This window comes from Corvus cornix, chromosome 19 (assembly GCF_000738735.6).
Source record: "Corvus cornix cornix isolate S_Up_H32 chromosome 19, ASM73873v5, whole genome shotgun sequence".
NCBI classification, from domain to species: domain Eukaryota; kingdom Metazoa; phylum Chordata; class Aves; order Passeriformes; family Corvidae; genus Corvus; species Corvus cornix.
Window position 1 is genome coordinate 3,252,790 of NC_046348.1, and position 21,433 is coordinate 3,274,222.

At 51.6% G+C, this 21,433-nt stretch overlaps 1 protein-coding gene across 1 annotated transcript in view; it reads left to right on the forward strand.

Annotated features, from left to right (window-relative positions):
• The window catches only part of STX1A (syntaxin 1A), a 75,228-nt gene that overhangs the window by 41,061 nt on the left and 12,734 nt on the right, over positions 1-21,433 (forward strand). Inside the window, exons 4-6 of the mRNA XM_039562692.1 lie at positions 13,410-13,484; positions 16,114-16,187; positions 21,428-21,433. The exon at positions 21,428-21,433 is cut by the window's right edge and continues 103 nt beyond it. Coding sequence (XP_039418626.1) covers positions 13,410-13,484; positions 16,114-16,187; positions 21,428-21,433 — 155 coding nt within the window. The remainder of the gene's footprint in view (positions 1-13,409; positions 13,485-16,113; positions 16,188-21,427) is intronic.

A 21,433-nucleotide genomic window follows, 5' to 3' on the forward strand; every position in this document is an offset into this window, starting at 1 on the left:
GTGTGAAGACAGAGCAGGCTGGGGAAGCCATAATTAAGGGAGACGGACAGCAAGAGGAGTCCAACATAACAGCGGGGAGGAGGGCTTGGGAGGAGGCTGCAGGGATGTGGGGCCGGGAGGTAATGGGAGAGTAGGTGCCAAGGGGGAAGCACAGGGACCACCAGGAGACAGTACACAAAAATACTGCCTGTTCAAGAGTTGGGCAGGGCAAGTGAGTCCTTGGCCATTGTTCTGTGCAATGCCAGACCTGCATCCATCCTGTTTCCACCCTCTTCCTATCCAGCACAAGCATATCCTTGCATTCTTTTGCAGGAATTTCTAGTGTCTCTGTTATTTTCTGTTCATTCCAGTTGTGTGATTTCATCTTTATTGTTAAAGACATATTTAGGTTTTCTCCCCCCCTCCCTCCCTCCGTCAGAGGTCACCTGCCCTGCAGAGAGAGCACAGAGCAACGACACTGTGGAAAAACTGGGGTGGTGAACCAGCAAGAAAGCAAGGTCCGCTTGCTTTTGGGATTCCCTGTGCCCTCCTCCATTGGAGGGGAGATTTCCCCTCCAATGAATTAATGAGCACTGTGGAAAAGGCAGCTGATGACACGGCAGTGACGCTGGCAGCTGACGCTTGCGCTAGGGAGGAGTGGGAGGCTGGAGCGAGTGTGCCGAGGAGCACGTCGGCACTGCTGGCCATGGCCACGGGTACTGATGCGTGTGGCTTGTGTGGTTCACGGCTGCCACACACCTCCCACAGCACACGGCTCCTACAGCACACAGCTCCTATGGCACACAGCTCCAATGGCACACGGCTCCAATGGCACACAGCTCCTATGGCACACAGCTCCTATGGCACACGGCTCCAATGGCACACAGCTCCTATGGCACACAGCTCCCACAGCACACAGCTCCTATGGCACACGACTCCCACAGCACACGGCTCCAATGGCACACACCTCCCACAGCACACAGCTCCTATGGCACACAGCTCCTATGGCACATGGCTCCAATGGCACACAGCTCCTATGGCACACAGCTCCTATGGCACACGGCTCCAATGGCACACAGCTCCCACAGCACACAGCTCCTATGGCACACGACTCCCACAGCACACAGCTCCAATGGCACACAGCTCCAATGGCACACAGCTCCCACAGCACACAGCTCCTATGGCACACAGCTCCAATGGCACACAGCTCCTATGGCACACAGCTCCAATGGCACACAGCTCCAATGGCACACAGCTCCCACAGCACACAGCTCCCACAGCACACAGCTCCTATGGCACACAGCTCCTATGGCACACAGCTCCTATGGCACACAACTCCCACAGCACACAGCTCCTATGGCACACAACTCCCACAGCACACAGCTCCTATGGCACACAGCTCCTATGGCACACAACTCCCACAGCACACAGCTCCTATGGCACACAGCTCCCACAGCACACAGCTCCTATGGCACACAGCTCCTATGGCACACGGCTCCCACAGCACACAGCTCCTATGGCACACGGCTCCCACAGCACACAGCTCCAATGGCACACACCTCCCACAGCACACAGCTCCTATGGCACACGGCTCCCACAGCACACAGCTCCTATGGCACACGGCTCCCACAGCACACAGCTCCAATGGCACACGGCTCCTATGGCACACGGCTCCCACAGCACACAGCTCCAATGGCACACAGCTCCCACAGCACACAGCTCCTATGGCACACAGCTCCAATGGCACACACCTCCCACAGCACACAGCTCCAATGGCACACACCTCCCACAGCACACAGCTCCTATGGCACACAGCTCCTATGGCACACGGCTCCTATGGCCCACAGCTCCCACAGCACACAGCTCCCACAGCACACGGCTCCTATGGCACACAGCTCCCGCAGCACACAGCTCCAATGGCACACAGCTCCTATGGCACACAGCTCCCACAGCACACGGCTCCTATGGCACACAGCTCCTATGGCACACAGCTCCCACAGCACACAGCTCCCACAGCACACAGCTCCCACAGCACACAGCTCCAATGGCACACAGCTCCTATGGCACACGGCTCCTATGGCACACAGCTCCCACAGCACACAGCTCCTATGGCACACACCTCCCACAGCACACAGCTCCTATGGCACACAGCTCCCACAGCACACGACTCCCACAGCACACAGCTCCCACAGCACACAGCTCCTATGGCACACAGCTCCTATGGCACACGGCTCCTATGGCACACAGCTCCCACAGCACACAGCTCCAATGGCACACAGCTCCTATGGCACACGGCTCCTATGGCACACGGCTCCTATGGCACACAGCTCCCACAGCACACAGCTCCTATGGCACACAGCTCCCATGGCACACGACTCCCACAGCACACAGCTCCCACAGCACATGGCTCACGCAGCACACAGCTCCTGTGACACATGGCTGCCAATGCTTGTGGCTCCCATGGCACAGAGATCCCAGAGCACATGGCTCCTATGGCACATGGCTCACACAGCACAGAGCTCCCATGGCACATGGCTCCTGTGGCATAGAGCTCTCATGGCACAGAACTCTTATGGCACACAGCTCCGATGGCACACAACTCCTGTGGCACATGACTCCTATGGCACAGATCTCCCACAGCACACAGCTCCTTTGGCACATGGCTCCTATGGCACACAGCTGCCATTGCACACAGCTCCCACAGCATATGGGTCCCATGGCAGACCGCTCTCATGGTACAGACCTCCCACACCACTTGGCTCCTACACAGCTCCCACAATGTGTAGCTCCCATTGCACATGGCTCCTTTGGCATAAAGTTCCCACACAGCTCCCAAAACGTGCAACTCTCACAGCGCACGCCTCCTATCCCGCACACCTCCTGCAGCTCCCGCAGCACATGGCTTCTCCAGTTCCCACAGCACACAAGCCCACGTGGCATGTGACTCCCATGGCACACAGCTCCGAAGCAGCGCCTGGAGAGTGCAGGGTCAATGGATGGGGAGGCACTGGCCAGAGCTGTGTGCTGAGGGGACTGGTCAGAGGCTGCCAGTTGTTCACTCTGCTGGGGGAGGGAGGTCCCCAGCCAGTGGCAGGTGTGTTTTCTGCTCCAGAGCTGCATCAGGAACAAGTTGTTTCTGATTTCAGTAAATTAACAGGTGAAGGATAGAGGGCAGCGAGTCAGCCTTGGGACAGGGATCATGGAAGAGGGTCCAGCACAAGTATCTCACATGCAGGCATGGAGCTGGCTCACTCCTGTGTTTGGAGACCTGAGTGCTGGTGGAGCTGGATGGACCAAACTCTGCCTTGCAATAAATTTTGGGCTGGACATAAGGAAGAAATGTTGTACCATGAGGGTGGTGAGGCCCTGGCACAGGCTGCCCAGAGCAGCTGTGGCTGCCCCATCCTTGGAAATGCTCAAAACCAGATTGGACGGGGCTTAGAGCAACCTGGTCCAGTGGAGGGTGTCCCTGCCCATGCCAGGGGATTGGAATGAGATGAGTTTTAAGGTCCTTTCCAGCCCAAACCACCCTGCAAGTCTGTGGCTATACGGAAAAGATCCTTGAACAAGTACCCACCACTGTGAGGTGGATTTTTTTCCCTTTTTGACCTTTCCCTGAGAATGAGCCATTTGGATTGCTCAAATTTACAGGGCAGACTGTGGGTTGTACCTTCCTTCCAACTTGAAGTTTTGGGCTATCCCATTTCCATGAGTTGATGGAGTCTGAAGAAGCTGCCAGACAGCCACTGTGCAGGGATGATGGCTGCAGCTGACAGTGGCTGCAGGATGTCCTTAAAGCCCTTCCTAGCTACTGTGACCTGCCTGTGTGTTGTCCTCGCTGAGACCTGACAATTTTAATTAAATCACACAGTTCTCTGCACTTCGGTCAGTGTTTAAAAATATAAACCACCCCTCCCTGCCTTTTGTTTTTGAGGAAAAAGGTCTGGATTTGGCAGGTTCCGGTGTCTGAACTCTGTGCGTGCCTTTTGAGCCTTTATTTCACACTTGCTGCTTTGGGTACCAACAGCAGCATCTCAAGCACGCTCCCAGCTGAAGCTCTGGGAGGTAGAACTACTTCTGGTCAGTTTTTTCTGCCAATGCTATAAAAGGTTTTCAGCCAGAGGTAATACTTGCTCTTTGTCATGGAAATGTACAACTCTAAAAATAACCTTTCCACAATTCCTCAGCTGGCTTCCTTTCTGCACAAAGCCCTGTGTCTCTCTGTCCAAATGGGCTCACTCTGTGTGATTTGCATCACCTTGTGCAGGGGTGAAGGACTTTCCTCCCTCCTGTGCTGGATGCAGTCCCTCCATCAGGCCCTCCTTCTTCCCCATCCTTCAGGATGCTCAATCATAGGGCCCCTCATGGGCACAGACTCACTCTCTCATCTGAAACAATTTAAATACAGCATTTGGGGTGTGTCTGATTTTGAAAAGAGCTGTGGTGTTTCCTGGGACCTGGGGAGGGATGGGTAAAGTGCCTTAGGATACTGAAGTATCAGGAATAAAGTTGCCAAAAGCATGAGAGCTTCATGGACTTCAACTAGGCCAAAAGCAATGTCCTGCACTTGGGTCAGGGCAATCCCCAGTGCCAGCAGAAACTGGGGGAAAGCTGGAGAGATGAAGGGGTGGATGGAGAACACCCTGCAGAGAAGGACTGGAGGATCCTGGGGAGTGACAAATAGGACGTGACCCAGCGATGGGCACTGTCAGCACAGAAAGCCAAGTGTCTGCTGGGCTCATCCCCAGCAGTGTGGGCAGCAGGGGAGGGAGGGGATGCTCCCCCTCTGCTCCACTCTCCTGAGACACCCTGGAGCTGCCTCCACCTCTGGGGTCCCAGCACAGGACAATGGTGTTGAACTGAGGGTGGAGTCAGGTTGGACATAGGGAAGAAATGTCAGACCATGAGGGGCTGGCACAGGTTGCCCAGAGAAGCAGTGGTTGCCCCATCCCTGGAAGTGTTTAAGGCCAGATTGCACGGGGCTTGGAGCAACCTGGTCTAGTGAAAGGTGTCCCCACCCATGGCAATGGGTTGTACTGGATGATCTTTGAAGGTCCCTTCCAGCCCAAACCACCCTGTGAGTCCTGTGATTAAAGCTTGGGACAAAAAGGAATTATTTAATTGCTCCAGACATCTCTGTTACGAGACCAGTTAAAACACTAGAGAATTGCAGTTGCTGTCTGTGATCCCAAATTCAGCCTAGTTTATGTTCCTCAGACCTGGAAGAAAGATTTGTTTGCATGAAGTGTGAAATAGCTTTGTTACAGCCTGGGAGAAGGACCCCTTGGGGCAGGTCTCAGTACCAGGGACACTCAATCATCTGGATGGTCCTATCTTGCTCCTTGATATCAAGTGCTCACAGAACAAATTTAAAACACTTTATCCTCCCTGTATGCCTCAGTGTTTCTTACCTCTTCTTTGTACCTCCCACTCTTGAACTTTCCCTTGCCGTGGATTTACATTCGGCTCTGTTCTCCCATACGTGGTGAGGAGGAGAATATTTTCCCACCCTCTCCCAGTGTCACAGAAACTGGAGCTGGGAGTCACAGGGAGCCAGAAAACCCACCCAGCAGTGGCCTGAAGGACAAACTGAAATTTTCTCGAGGTGCTTAAAGAAGAGCAGAACCTGTCAACCATTTTGGTGCATTAATAAAGGAAAATGGGAGAATAATGCAGAAAAGACACAAACATATGGGAAACGCTTCTCTTTTTTTGGGAAACACATGGTGTATCTTACATTGATTAAATTCCAACATTCCAGCAGTAAATTGGTTTGTTGCTAAACAGTCGATACCAAAAATAGACGCTGCTGGATTCAGGATACCTGAAGGTATTGATCAAGAGGTTTTCCAGGAGCTGAGTAAGATGATGCCTTTGCCATTAGTGTTGATTTCCAATAATTTCTGGCATACCTGGTAGGCACTGGGAGCTTGGGAGGTAGAAGAGCATTGATTTTAAAGAGAGAGGGAATGAACTGGGTAATTATTGACTGATTAAACTGACCTTGCTTCTGAGTAAAATAATGGAATATGTGAAGTGGAATTCAATTGGGAGAACTAAAGAAGGTAAGACAATTAGTGGAGTCAGTGTTGTAAAAATAGAGCTGAGGAGCTTTAGTTGGTACCTGTGCCCTCAGTGTCTGTGGGAGGGCTAGGGTGGCTTCGGTCCCTGTGAGCTCCAGCACTGCCTCTTAAGTGCCCTGTGTCCCTCTTGGAGCTGACAGGGGTTTGTATGTGGCTCCAAGCAGAATGGGAGCAGGCAGTGGAGGGTACTGATTTCTCTAGTGCTGCCCTGGAGCTAAGAGGATGAATGGAAGGGCTTGGAGGAGAGCCATAGGGAAGACAGAAGAAGGCCATGGAAAGGGAAGGAGTGTTCATTCATCAGCCGGTTAATTGCTCCAGGAGAGCAACTTTGGGGATGGTGCTGCAGGCCTGAGAAGCTCTGACAGATGGGCATGTTTGCAGCAGGTGGGAGCAGCCATCCACAGCTGTTTGCTTGCATAAATTTTGCTGTCTTAATTGGGTGCTGCTCGTGAAGGTGGGATGAGTCCTGGGGGTGCAGCCATCTGCCCTCGCCCCCACAGCGCTCACCGGATCCTGTGCTTCCATCAGGGCTTCCATCAGATCAGTTGCTTGCTTTTAATTAAAAGATCTCCTCAACTCCCCCTGCTTGGAGCTGTTGATCCTTGCTGCTTCCTGCCAGCTCAGTGACCTCCTGCTTTCCCAACAGCCGCTCCAGTGGAGCTGTAAGCTGGAAAAGCAGTGTGGGATGTGTTGGGCTAAGGATGCTGGAGATGAGCTGTGGGTCTGGGTTTGCTGCTGAGTGTGAGGCTCCATGAGCCCTCTTCAGGCAGGACGGGCAGCTGACTTTGGGAGCCGTGTTGTTACAGTAGTTGGGTTCAAGCTCATGTCAATGTACAGGCATTAATTATGTCATTAGCTTGACTCTCCTTTTCCCCTCACTTTTAAAACAGTGGTGTTTTAGTGTTAATTGGAAAAAAAATGAAATACAACTTCCTCTGAAAACAGAGAAACTGGAGTGAGGCGCTGCACTGGTTCTGCTCTGCCACCCTTGCATGGGATTGTCACCAAACCAAGGTCATTTGGTGTGAGCACTGTGATCCCCTCATTTGTGCTGTTGGGTTATAAACACCCAGCAAGTGGCTGCAGAAGAAGCTGTTGTTACCAGCAATAGTGGTACCAGGGCAGAGACCATCCATCTGTGCTGGGCACTGGTGAGGCCACACCTCAAATCCTGTGTTGAGTTCTGGGCTGCTCACTCCAAGAAAGACATCAAGGGGCTGGAGTGTGTCCAGAGAAGGGAACGGCGCTGGGGAAGGGCCTGGAGCACCAGGAGAAGCTGAGGGAGCTGGGGGAGCTCTGTCTGGAAAAAAGGAAGCTCAGGGGGGACCTTCTCACTCTCTACAACTCCCTGACAGGAACCAGGTGGGGATCAGGCTCAGCTCCCAGGGAACAAGGGGCAAGACAAGAGGAAATAGTCTGAAGTTGTGCCAGGAGAGGTTTAGGTTGGATATTAGGAAAAAATTCTTCACTGAAAGAGTGGTTAAGTCTTGTCCCAGGACTGTGGTGGAGTCACCATCCCTGGGGGTGTTCAGTGAACAACTGGGTGTGTAGTGCTGTGGTTTAGTGGACATGGTAGTATTTGGTCAAATGTTGGACTTGCTGATCTTGAATGTCTTTCCCAACCTTAATGATTCTGTGACTCTGTGGTTAGCACATGGTGCAGCTCTCCTTTCATCCTGAGATTGGCCTCCTGTGGAAGTTTACCAGCTCTGAGGCTAGTTTGGAGCATCAGGAACAGTTGGAGGAAGATGACCACAGAATGAGAACATCCTGAAGGTGTTTGGGATAGCTAGCTCAGTGACAGGCTGTGGAAGGGCTGTGCTGGGCTTGGGATGCGAGGTTGCCCGTGGCCACTCTGGTGTTAAAAGCCCAGTTACTGGTGGAAAACCCCCAGTGTCCGGCCACTGGCCTCAGACTCTGTCCTTCTCAGTGGTTGGACTGGCCTGACAGCCTGTGGAGATCATGTTGAGAGTTCAGAATTTGGGAAACAGGATCCATCACCACTGGTATCAAATGCTATTATATAAATGCAATTCCACTGATGGTACCAGCTTTTAATTACCTGTGAATATGTTATAGGAACTCAGTTAAATGCCCCATCCCTGGAAGTGTCCAAGGCCAGACTGGACAGGGTTTGGAGCAACCTGGTCTAGTTGAAGGTGTCCCTGCCCATGGCAGGGGGTTGGAATGATCTTTAACATCCATTCCAACTCAAACCACTCTGTGATTCTAGGATTCTGTGATGTCACCTGCTTCCTTTTCGATGATGTAAAAAGTCAAAAGCTACAATGTAATCTGTTCTGGATCACCCCAGTACACAGCTGGGTGGATGGATGAGGTGTTTCAGAGTGTACCTTTCATCCCAGGGGATCCCACAAGCTTTTCAGACCCTTCTGTGAATCATCTCTGTTCTGCTCCTGTGTAAAAGCCTGGACATTTTGCACTGACCTTGAACCCTGGCAGTGTCTCTCCTTGCTGAACCTTGAACAGGATTTGTTCCTGGCATGCAGGAAGTTAAAAATCCTGGGGCTGCTGGTCCTTCCTGATAGTACTGGTCACCTCCCATGCCCTGCTCCTGGCAAAGGCAGATGGATGGCTTTGCCATGTTTCTACAGCTTGGCAGGCAGCTGGAGCTCCTTGTGTTGCACCTGCATGGAAAGGACAGGCCTGGCTCTGCTTGGAGCAGGGGTTGAGCAGTTCTCTCCTGTCCCCCTCTGTCTGCTCCCCATTCTGTCATACCTGCTGCAAATGGTTGTGTTGGTCAGAGTTGAAAAAAATTCTGGAAAATTAGGAAAGGGTTGAGTCAGCATCTGATGTTTTTCTTCTTGTTTTCCACAGCTTGAATGAATAAGTTGCAATGTGAAACTCTGAGCTCTGTTTCCAAGAATAAACATCGGCCTTTGGGAACTGAAGGACTGCACAGAGGTCATTGATATCCCAAATCTCTTTTGGCAAATGGGACTTCAGCTGGAAAGTCCTTCTCCACAGAGCTGCTCTCCATCCATCCATCCATCCATCCATCCGTCCATCCATCCATCCATCCATCCCCCAGTCTGTGCTGGTACTGGGGATTGCCCTGACCCAGGTGCAGGACCTTTCTAGACAATCTCCTGCCTAGTGGCTTTTAAAACAGATTTCATTTGTATTGCTTTAAGGCCATGAAAGACTATGGAAAATGTTTCCATAGAGTTCCTAGGAAGGATTCCTTATGATTTGCTCCCAGAGACCAGATCATTGTGGGCCTGTCAGGTCTGTGCTTCCTCTTTGCATTCACCTTTAAAAAATACCCAACATTCCCTTAAGGAAAGTGCCAAGATAAACAAGAAAGGTTTATTTTTTCTAAATTGCCTTCAAGGAACTGTTCTCAGGATCTTCTTTAATTTTTTGTTGAAAGAGCTAAGTCTTTGCCAAAAAGATTCCTTCCAGCTTTGCCAGGTAACTCAGCTTGGAATTAGCTTGGAATTGCACTTTTCTCGATGATGTTGGTTGGTTGTTGTCAGTAAAGACTTGCAGGTTGCCGAGGTGAAGTTTCTTAGTCCCAGCAAAGAGTGAGGCAGCTCGAGGGCTGAGCACCTTGTGTGCAAAGTCACTGTCACCGTGATATCCAGAGAGCTACAGTGGCAGTGCCTGCACTTACCTACCTGTGAAGGGTGGAGAGCTGTGCCTGCCAGCACCTGCCTGCTCTTCTGCCCACTCCTGCCGTCCTGCCTGCTCCTTCTTGATCCTGCCTGCCTGCTCCTTCCTGCTCCTTCCTGCTCCTGCCTGCTCCTGCCTTCATGCCTGTTCCTCCCTTCTGCTTCTGCCTACTCCTGCCTGCTCCTTCTTGATCCTGCCTGCTCCTGTTTGATCCTGTCTGCTCCTTCCTGGCCTGCTTGCTTCTGCCTGCCTGCTCCTGCCTGCTCCTGTCTACCTGTCCCTGCCTGCCTGCCTATTCCTGCTTGCTCCTGCTTGCTTCTGCCTGCCTGCTCCTGCCCCCTCCTACCTGCTCCTACCTGCTTTTGCCTACCTGTTCCTGCCTGCCTGCATCTCCTGCCTGCTTGCAGTGTTACCACCCTGGGCTGGGTGTCTGCTCTCCGTCGGATGAGGGCCTCACTAGCTGTTGGCAGAGGGAGGAGAAAGACTACCCACCCCTGCCTGCACCCCTGCCTGCTCTCTGCACTGCCTGGGCTCCCTCCCAGGCAGGTCACAGCAGGCCCTGGGGCTTCTCAAGGGTATAAGACTCGACCTTGGACCAAAGACTCCTCCTCCCTCCCAGTGGGGACATGTGGCCATGGGGACATCTCTGCTCCCACTGTGCTCAGTGCCAGTGGGAATGGAGCAGACATCCTACGTGGGCTGTGGGGTATGGGGAGCTTGACTCATCCTCTAAAACATCCCATCTGCCCCCTCAGTGCCACTCTGGCATGAAGTGAGGCCGGCCGTGGCACAGTAATGTTGTGGTACTTCAGCTTCCCATAGCTGTATGTCACTTGCTGCGAATGGTTAAACAGATCTGAGTGAGTCACTTAAACAGACACCGTGGATATGAAAATAGTTGTCTGGGCAGCCTGTGCTTGCCAGGCCGCCAAGTAATCCTCACATGGCCTGTGACTCAAATCAGGCCAGAAGGACGTCTCTCCATGCTGCTTGCTCAGTTGGAAATATTTTGAGGGAAGGCACCCAGCCCCATTCCCTGTTCCCTCCTTCCACCCGTGCAGTCTTGTCCGCTCCCTGAGTGGCCAGCACAGGACTGTACTCACCACTTGTCCTCAGTGGCAGCTTCACAGCAGTGCATCACAGAATGTTAAAGGACCTTAAATACCATCTCATCTCATCTCATCTTATGTCATCTCATCTCATCTCATCATCTAATCACCCTGCCATGGGCAGGGACACCTTCCACTAGACAAGGTTGCTCCAAGCCCTGCCCAGCCTTGGACACTTCCAGGGATGGGGCAACCACAGCTGCTCTGGGCACTCTGTGCCAGGACCTCACCACCCTCACAGGGAAGAATCTGCTTTTCTCCCATCTAACCCTGCCCTCTCTCAGTGCAGAAGCCATTCTCCCTTGTTCTGTCCCTCCATTCCTTGTTCAAAGTCCCTCTCCAGCTCTTCTGGAGCCCCTTTAGGCCCTGAAGGGGGCTCTAAGGTCTCCCCAGAGCCTTCTCTTCTCCAGGCTGAACACCTCCAGCTCTCCCAGCCTGGCTCCAGAGCAGAGGGGCTCCAGCCCTCAGGTCATTTCTGTGGTCTCCTCTGCACTTGCTCCAGTAGCTCCACATCCTTCCTAGGCTGGGGACTCCAGAGCTGGAAGCAGGTCTGCAAGTGAGGTCTCACAAGAGCAGAGTAGAGGGGGAGATCCATCAGCCCAGATTGCCGGGGAGAAGGGAAAGTACATGGCAGTGAGTTATGTGAAATTGTTCAATAGAATTGAAGGTGGATATGGGTGGGAAGGGACCTTGGAGGCCCCTGGCCGATCCCCTCCAGCAGGTCCAATGCTCAGCCTTTCACCCAGCCTTGTGCTGAATATCCATAAGGACACACATCCCACAGCCTCTCTGCATCCGGTATTTGACTGCCTTTATGACTGTTCTTCTTCTTAATATTGAATTTGCATTTTGCTTGGTCCAGCACTGCTTGTCCTCTTCCAGTGCAGCTCCAAGCATCAGTAGTCACCTCCAAGGACCAGCAGGACACCTGGCCCCACCTTCTCTCCACCCTCCTGCAGGGTAGTCTCAGACAGCAGTAGGAACCACTTTGGCTTTCCTCTTTCCAGGTGGATAATCCCAACTCCCAGACCATCCCCATGTCTGTGGCAGCCTGCTGTCTCCAGTACTCCTGGTCCTTGTCAGCTTGCCCAGGCTGGATGGCTGCAAGGAGTTACTCAGCCCACTGGTTTATTTCTTTATTGAGAAATAATTAGTAATTCCTTATTATTACAGTTATTAATTTCTTATTTTAACAGTTTATTATTGCTTATTATTTTCCTATTATTGCAAATTCTTTCAAGAAATTTCTTAGTATTAAATTTCTTATTATTTCTTTATTTCTTACTATTACAAGTTTTTTAAGAATGGAGAAAAAAAATAACTAGTCACTTAAATGATAACTCAAACTGAAAATATCCTGTTCCTGTCACTGCATTTGTGCCTGTTCTCCAGCAAATACCCTGGGGTGAAGGACTTCACAGATGTGTTCCTTCTCTTTTTTTCCTAGTAGTGCTGAAGCTTGTAGCTCGGGGATGGGAATGTGTACAGCCGCCAGTACGATAGGACCTTCCCCCAACACATTTCCATTATCAGGATTTTCTAATTATGCCATTGACATGAGTCAGTCAATATGCCTCAGCTCTATTAAACAAAGTTTTATTTAATTAAGTCTTGATCTCATCAAAATCAAGAGGGAATATTGGGGTGGCAGCAGGGAGAGCTGCACTGGCAGACCATAGTTGGGTCCCAGCATTCTGGGCATGGGGCTGTGTACAGGGGCTGCTGTGTACAGGGGGCCTGGCAGTTCCTGAAGCACAGGTTGGTGAGAGCCACATCTGCAAATCCTGGCTTCTTTCAGGGCATGCTGGTTTCTGGGAGAGGAACCTGTATGTGATCACAGATTCACAGGATGGTTTGGGTTTGAAGGGACTTTGAAAGGTCATCTCATTCCACCTCCCTGCCATGGGCAGGGACACCCTCCACTATCTCAGGTTGCTCCAAGCCCCATCCAGCCTGGCCTCAGACACTTCCTGGGATGGGGCAGCCACAGCTTCTCTGGGCAGCCTGTGCCAGGGCCTCACCAACCTCACGGTCCAACATTTCTTCCCCATGTCCAAGCTGACCTCACTCTTGTTCAGTTTAACACTTGTCTTGGGGCCCCAGAGCTGGAAGCAGCTGGAGGTCTCAGGAGTGGAAGGAGAGTCCAGCACGGAGCATGAGGTGGGAGTGCTCCCAGTCTGGATGTGGAAGTGCTCCCAGTCTGAAGGTGGGAGTTCTCCCAGTCTAGATATGGGAATGTTCCCAGTCTAGGGGCAAGAGTGCTCCCAGTCTGGAGGTGGGAGCTATCCCAGTCTGGAGGCAAGAGTGCTCTCAGTCTGGGGGTGGAATGTTCCCAGTCTATGGATGGGAGCTCTCCCAGTCTGGAAATGGGAGTGCTTCCAGTGTGGAGGTGGAAGTGCTCCCAGTCTGGAGTTGGAAGTGTTCCCAGTCTGAGGGTGGAAGTGCTCTCAGTCTGGGGATGGGAGTGTTCTCAGTCAGGGGTTGGAAATTCTTCCAGGTAGGGGGTTGAAGTGCTCATAGCTCTGGTCTCTACACTCTGCAGGGCAGCAGATTTTATTGGTCTCTGCAGCACATCCATGTTTGCTCTTTCCTCTCTCCCCAGAAACAAAGGAGGAGCTGGAAGAGCTGATGTCTGATATAAAGAAGACGGCGAACAAAGTGCGCTCCAAACTAAAGAGTGAGTGTTGGCCTGTGATGGAGCTGCGGAGCTCTGCCTGGAGCACTCCTGTCCCAGGCTGGGAATACTCTCAGGGATGGGCATCACCTTTCCTCTCTGCTGCACCCTCCAGGTGCTTTAATTTGCCCTTTGTGAATTTGCCCCCTTGTGCCCCGTTCCCAAAATGTAATGGAGGGAATGGGACCACGAGCAGCTGGTGGGCTCTGAGTAAGTCCTGTGCCACACCACTGGCAGGGGTTGGATGCTGGACAAACCCCCAGCATGGCCACAGGTTGTATTCAGTGTGAGTGAAGAGGTGCTGCTGTGGGATGTGCTGCAGGATATGACCTCCAGTTTCCACTATTGGAAGAGTCAGTCAGTCTGGGGTGTAAGAACAAGGTGACTGTCGACCCACTGATGGTCAGGGTTATGCTGGAGCACTCGGACAAGCCCAGAATTCCAAGACTGGACCCCAGGGGACTGAGGGAGTCAGAGAGGATGGAAGCATCTTCAGATGGGAGGCAGGTCACCTCTGTTATCTTGGATTTGACTGTGGTGGTCTTGGACATCAGTCTGGGGTTTGGTTGAGATTGGTGCAGAAGACCTGGCTGTGTCTGAAAGGTAGGAGAGGAGCTGGTGCTTCCCCCAAGGCAGCAGTGTCCTCACTAATCCCAGGGTTTTGTAGACATCTCACAGTCATGGAGGACTCAGATGTGCCTGGAGCCCTTTGTTAAATTGGTCACCACTGGTGTGGCCATGTCCCATGTGTGGGCCAGGAGACCTGTATCTCCACTGTTCCCATGCTCCCTTTATCCTCCTAGCACGTGATCTCAACTAGAGCCAGGAAGGAGAGCCAGGGGCCATCTTATCTATTCCATAGTCTAATGGATTCATTCCCATGGCCCTGGACACACCAGGATCCCTGGTGATGGGGTTTGGCCCATACAAAACAAAAATCCTTTTCCAGAAGTGTTTTGTTCAGTGTTTTATAAGGGACTTTGAAAGCCTGAAGGCTCCAATTCCTGTTTCCTGCTTCCAGAAAAGACTGGTATCATATTTACCTGGAGCAGCAGATGATTAGTCCTTGTGTTTTGTCCCAAATCGCCTCATGGCCAGCATGATCAATGACAGAAAACAGTCAGGACTGATCAAAAACAACATCTGCTGATAACAAACTGACTTCTTCAGGCCAGACATTACTCATGCACGGGCTAATTCTAATTACCAGCTTCTTGGGAGAATGTGATTTTACTAATTATCAGAAATGCCCAGTGTTTGCCAATACCATTCCTTGGGAGTGGTTTGTGACAAGTGTGGAGGAAGCCCAGTTGCTGATGAAATATGCTGAGTTGTACTGTGAGGGGGCAGCTCCAGGGAATCAGGAGTCCTTGCTACAGGAGGAACCTGCCCTGTGCTGGGCTTGAGGGACCTGCTCCAGAATGGAAGGTGCTGGGGACAGCTGGGCTCAGAGAGCTGTGGGACATCAGTGTTAGGAATGGGGTCTTCAGCCAGACTCAGGGGATGCCACCAGCTCACACCAGGTGGTTTATGTGGAGATATGTGTCTCTGCACACTGACCAGCCTGCTGATGGGAGCTTTCTTCCAAGTTTTGAAATTAAGTCTTTGAATTAGTATGTCCTGAGCTGGCCTTGAGGATCAGGTTTCATAGAATCCTGGAATGATGGAATGGTTTGAGTTGTAAGAGGCCTTAAAGGTAATTTCATTTCACTCCCTGACATAGGCAGGGACAACTTCCACTACACCAGGTTGCTCCAAGCCCCATCTAACCTGGCCTTGGACACTTCCAGGGATGGGGCAGGATTGCACTGTCCTGCTCTGTGCCAGTCCTACTGCCCTGCACCCCTGTGACCTCTCCCTGCTTGAAGCATGGTGGGACATGATGGTGCTCCTCCCTGCCATGGTCCACAGGCTTTGGGCAGTGAGGGCTTCATCTCAATTAGCTGTGTAATTAAAGGAGCAGATCCCTGCCCTGCTACATGAGTGCTCAGCACGGTGCAGCACACTCATGCTGGCATGGTGGGTCCTCCCTGTGCCAGTCCAGGCAGCTGGAGGAGCTGCTATTTTTAGGTTTCCTGGAGGAGTCTTGAGGTTTGGTATTTTGCAGAGACACTTCAGTTCTGGATTTCCTCCTCCTGCCTTTCTGGTGGGAACAGCTCTCCAGTTTGAATACTGGCAATCAGACCTAAGCATCACATTGATTTTGTATGGAAATCCTGGCTCACCAGCCTGGGGATGACAGTGCTGCCCTTTCAGCCCCAAATCGCAGTCAATGGCCAGGCACCAGGTGTTTTTCAGTCATGAAACAGGGCTTTGCTGCCAGGCTGAATGGTGGGGTCAGGATTTGGGAACTGCCCAGTACCAGCTGCTCCTGAATCCAGTCTTTCGCAGTCCCTTTGCCAAACAATCCTTTTCCTTTGGTTAAGCACTGGAACAGGCGGTCTGGCAAAGTGGTGGAGTCACCATCCTTGGAAGTGTTCAAAAAATGAGTAGATGTGGCATTTGACAGCACGGTTTAATGAGCTAGAGGTAATTGGTTGAAGGTTGGATTTGATGATCTTGGGGGTCCTTTCCAACCTTAATGATTGTTCTTCAAACAGCGCAAAATAATGTGTCCTTCTACCCTGACCAGGCATTGAGCAGAGTATCGAGCAAGAGGAAGGACTGAACAGGTCATCGGCTGACTTGCGGATAAGGAAAACTCAGGTGAGCCTCTGCCCTGTGGCACCAGGAAGGGGAAGGTGGGAAGTGGCAGCTGAGGGATCCCAGGAGGTGCTGGGAGAGGAGGTCTGTGCTTGGCTATGGAGCAGATTTCTCTGGGTGAAACTCTGTCTTCCTGCCCAACCGTGCAGAGCTGGTGTGTAGTTTTTACCTTCTGGTGATGCTTTGGTGAGAGAGTACTTGGTAGGATGCAGCTGTTGATCCAGCCTGAAATCTGTCCTTGCATCGCTGCAGAGCTGTGTCCTCTGTACTGGGGGATGTGGGTGAAGACAAGGCATCTCAGAGCCTTGTTCTGCAACCAAGAGTGTGTATCCCATTAAAGGGATAAAGGTAACAGAAGCTGCCAGTGCTGCTCTTCATCATCTGGGGGGGGATCCAGATGTAGATCTGTAGCTCTCACAGGGGGTTATGCACACACAAGAAGTCCTGATTTCTCCATGCTCTGCAGTGGTGCTGGAGGAGTTTTGGCTTTTGTAGTTTATCTCCTCCTCAGCCTGGGAAGACACTCAGGGAGCCTTCTCTCCCATCCGCATTTGGTGCCGGATCAATATGGCAGTGATGGTAATGAGTCAGCTCTGCAGCTCCCAGCTGGAACCCCAGTGTCCTCCAGCCCTGCACCAGCTGTCCCAGCTCAGCCTGAGGCCATGAGGGAACTGTCCTCTACAAAGCTGGGGGAGGGGAAAGGCCAACCTGTCTCTAGAGCAGGCAGGACAGGGAATTTCTGGGGCATGGCAGAGCCAAAGGATGGTGCAGCAACAGGAGAGCAGCAAGTTCTGCTGCAGGGCAGCTCTTCTGTTCCTTCCAGAAGGATCCAGTGTGGACAGAGCTCTGCTGCAGCTGGGCAGTGTCAGGCTGACAGCAGATCCCTTCCACGAAAAAACTTCCCTTCCCACTCCAGAGACACTTCTGTGTGCTGAAAGCAGTGCTGTGAACCCCCGAGGTGTTCTGCTCCATGCTCTGTGCTGAGCTCCTCAAGAGCTGATGTCATCCCAGATGCAGGTGCCAGTGCCAGTGTCAGGGGGGGGAGATGGCAGTCAGTGGTGGTGGTCCCTGGTATTAGCTGTGATGTGTCCTTGTTTCTCAGGAAAAGGCTTTACTTTGGCAGTGTCTGGGGAAACTGGAGGTGGCCACAAATGGGAGCTGCATAACCCATGGCTGTAGATTTGAGCAGGATTTAGATTTGGTCTGTGTTGAACTCTGTGGTTCAGATATCATCCTGGTATGTGGGAGAGTGGGATTCAGGGCTCTGCTCCACCATAAAGCCATGGAGTGGTTTGGGTTGGAAGGTACCTTCAAAGGTGATCCAGTCCAACCCGCTGCCAAGGGCAGGGACACCTTCTGCTAGACGAGAGTGCTCCAAGCCCTGTCCAACCTGACCTTGAATACTCGAGGGATGAGGCAGCCACATCTGCTCTGGGTAACCTGTGCCAGTGCCTCACCACCCTCACAGGGAAAAATCTCTTCCCAGTATCCCATCTAACCCTGCCCTCTGGCAGTGGGAAGCCATTCTCCCTTGTTGTGTCACTTCAGACCGTTGTCCAAAGTCCCTCTCCAGCTCTCCTAGAGCCCTTTTAGCCCTGGAAGTGACTTTAAGGTCTCCCCAGAGCCTTCTCTTCTCCAGGCTGAACAACCCCAACTCCCTCAGTCAGGGAGGTGGGACATTTTCTTGCAATGTGGGCATTTTTTAGCATTTCACTGGGGGCAGGGGAGCACCTCTGGGCCGTGGCACAGAGTCCTTAGGTTGGCAGCGTGACACTGCTCCATTTTGGAGCTTTGGCTTCTGGCCTGGCTGGTCCCCAGCTCTGAGCTTCTACAGGTGTTTGTCTCCCCAGAACGCAGAGGGATGGAGACACCACAGACTGTGGGTCCTCCGGGCCCTTTTCCAGTGTTTCACCACTCTTATGAAGATTTTTTCCCCCCCTTAATATGTAAATGGAATTCCATGTCCCAGCTTTGTCCCTCATCTCTTTTCCTGCTCCTGTGCACTTCCAAGATGAGTTTTGCTCCAGCTTCTCTCTTTGCTCCCTCTGGATCATTGTAACAAAAGGATCTCTCTGGGCTTTGTCACCTTCAGCTGACCGGGCCCTGCTTCTCTCAGCCTGTCCTCACTTGTCCTGTGCCCCACCTGGGATCACCACCACCTTTGTCCTGCAGTGACACAGACCAGTTCCAGCCTCTCCTGGGCAATGTGGCTGTGTCTTCCCAGAGCCTGGCCTGCTCTCTCCTCCCTTCCCACATTCTGTATGAAATTTGGGATGAGCCAAACTGGAAAGCTGATTTAGACATGCCTGGTGCTTGAAGCTTGATGTTTCTGTAGGTATTTGTGTCTTCTCCAGTTTGTATGGACTTTGGTATTAGCAAAACACTGGGTAGAAGAAGGAATGAGGAGCCGATTCCCCCTTGTTAACATGTTGTAAACTAGGAGTAATTGAGCATTAAGATTATGGGCATTTATTCTGGCTTTGCTGTGGTCATTTCCAGACAGAAGAGTCTCATCAGATCTGGACCTGCCTGTGGCAGATCCAGGTACAGGGAGGGGGCTTGGGGTCACAATTCCTAAAGGCATCCCCGGTCCAGAAATGCAGCCAGTGATGCAGCTTCCCAGAGGTCTCGACAGTTTTTTCTATGTTTCTATATGCATATATAATATAGAAGTATATATTATATATATACTTATAAATTTTGTATATTACCCCATGGGATAAACACTTCAAAAATATCTTTCTCTTAATCACATGAAGGACAAGGACCCCAGTTTCAGTGTGTGCTTTTGGGGGCTTTCAGAGCCCACTCTGAATACCCAGAGCTTTTATCAGCTCTTTGGAAATCCGGTTTGGGCTGCTTTGCCCATGTTTGGGGAGTGAAGAGTTGCTAGACCTGAGTGAAACAAATCCTTTTCCTAACTTGAGTTAAAATTTTCTGTTTAATGAGTTTCTTTCAAACACAAGGTACATTTTGACATGCTTTTTATTTGCTGTGAATATTCAGGTAGGTTTATTTAATGTCTGAAAGCCATTTAAAATGCTTTTTTCCAGCTGATTTTGTGCAAAACTCCATGTTCCTCCAAAAATCAAATGAATTTTGTAGACATGTGGGATGACCATGGGAACATAAAATAACAATCTGAGAAAATAAACACTGAGTTAAATAACTTCTTAAGCAAAAGATGTGTCGCATGGTGTGCTAGTGAGCAGGAAGGGTGTCACTCAACACCCAGGCTATATTTGGCTGTAGATCAACATATGTTGATAGTTTTCAGCTGAATGAGAATGAAGTGGATTTTAGGAAAAACAATTTTGGAACAGCAGAAGCATCGCTTGGATGGCACGTCACGTCATTGCTGGATTTTGAGCTGAGATGCTTGGGAGCTGTTGTGACCTTGCTCTGGGCCAGCACCTCTCAAGCAGAGGATGGAGCTGGAGCTGCCAGCGGCGTTCATGTAAGCTTTGTGGTGGAGGAGGGAGAAGATGAGCTGAGGATCTCCATAAATATTCTGCTGTTGCTGGCTTAGAATAGCTGCAGAACCAGTGCAGGCGTACCCTGGAGATGTCACCAGTGTCGTCTCCTGGAGGTAAGGCTGTGCTGTCTGGGGCTCCTCCAGGTGTACAGACACCTGCACCAACACATCTGAGTGCTGGTGGCACCAGGCACATCTGACATTCCCTGTTCCCTTGCTGTGCAGAGACTGTCCAGAGACAGGAACGGAGCTGGGGAAGGGTCTGGAGCACAAGGATGATGAGAAGCAGCTGAGCAAGCTGGGGGAGCTCTGTCTGGAGCAAAGGAGGCTCAGGGGGGACCTTCTCGCTCTCAACAACTCCCTGACAGGAGGGTGCAGCCAGGTGGGGGTTGGGCTCAGCTCCCAGGGAACAAGGGACAGGACAAGAGGAAACAGCCTGAAATTGTGCCAGTGGGGTTTCAGGTTGGGTATCAGGACTAATTTCTCCACTGAAAGGGTGGTCAGGCATTGGAACAGGCAGCCCAGGGAGGTGGTAGAGTCCCCATTGCTGGAGGTGTTGAAGGAACAACTGGATGTGGCATTCAGTTCTCTGGTCTGGTTGATAAGGTGGGGATCGGTCACAGGATGGAGTTGATAATCTTTGAGGTCTTTTCCAACCTTAGTGATTCTGTGATTTTGCCTTTGAGCAGGGCTGGGTACAGTTGCCCCCAGCACTGCAGAATGATCCCCGCGGGTCCTTCCTGTGCCCGTGTGGGGTCTGGCATGTCCCGGCAGCACGGCACAGGAAGGGCAGGACACAAGCCAGGGCACTGCTGTGGCCTTGCCTCCAGGCTTTCTGGGCAGAAGTAGTGCAAGTAGGGTGCTGCCAGCCTCCCAGAGTGTCTTCTTGGGGCTGGAGGCTGTGCTTAGGTAGGGCTGGATGAGGGATACCTGTGCCGGTTTGGCCAAATTTAGAAATATATCCTCTGATAGAAAGCAGGTTACAACCAGCCCTCCCCTACCAGGTTGGGGAAAAAAAAATTTTCCTCCAAGGAAAGTGAAAGAGATGAAAACTATTTATTTAACAAACACACAGGAAAAGGATAATGATGCTAAATAATGAAACCTCTCGCTCTGCTGAGAGAAACCTGGGAAAATGTCAGAGTCCTTCTGTAGATCTCTCTCCCCCTCCTTGGAGCTGGGACGGGGGATGGGCCCACCTCCAGGGCCAAGGCCTCGGTGGAAATTCCTCCCGATGTATTCTGGTGTTGAAATAGCCCAGCAGAGAAAAAAAAAGAAAAAACAAAGTCGCAGGAAAACCAAAGTTCAACTCTCTGTCTCTCCCTGGAGAAAGAAAAAGGAGCTGAAAAACTGGCTGAAAGCAAGCAGGGTGCTTTCCCCACTCTCGCTCTGCCGCCACAGCTGAACACAGAGCTGCCTCTATCTCTGTGTCCTTGAAAACATGAAAACAAACTGCTTAGAAAGTTCCCTCGGTTTTGTCTCTTCCCCCTCTCAGGCTCAGTTTAAAGGCACAGAAAGGCACAAAATTAATTTCTGGGCATGGGGCAGCGATAGGGGATACACATCACAAAGTCACCCCAAGACAATGCCTCTGGTCCACTCCCCTGGGGACGTGTCACCTGCTGCCACCTGCCCGCCTTGTGCTCTGTCACACTCACTGGAGCAGCATTTGGGCTGGAAGTGCTTTTGGGGTGGCTGGAGGTGCTCAGGGCTGAGCCTTCCCTCCCATGGGACCCTCAGCGCCCTCTCTCCTTCTCTTCCCTCTTAGCACTCC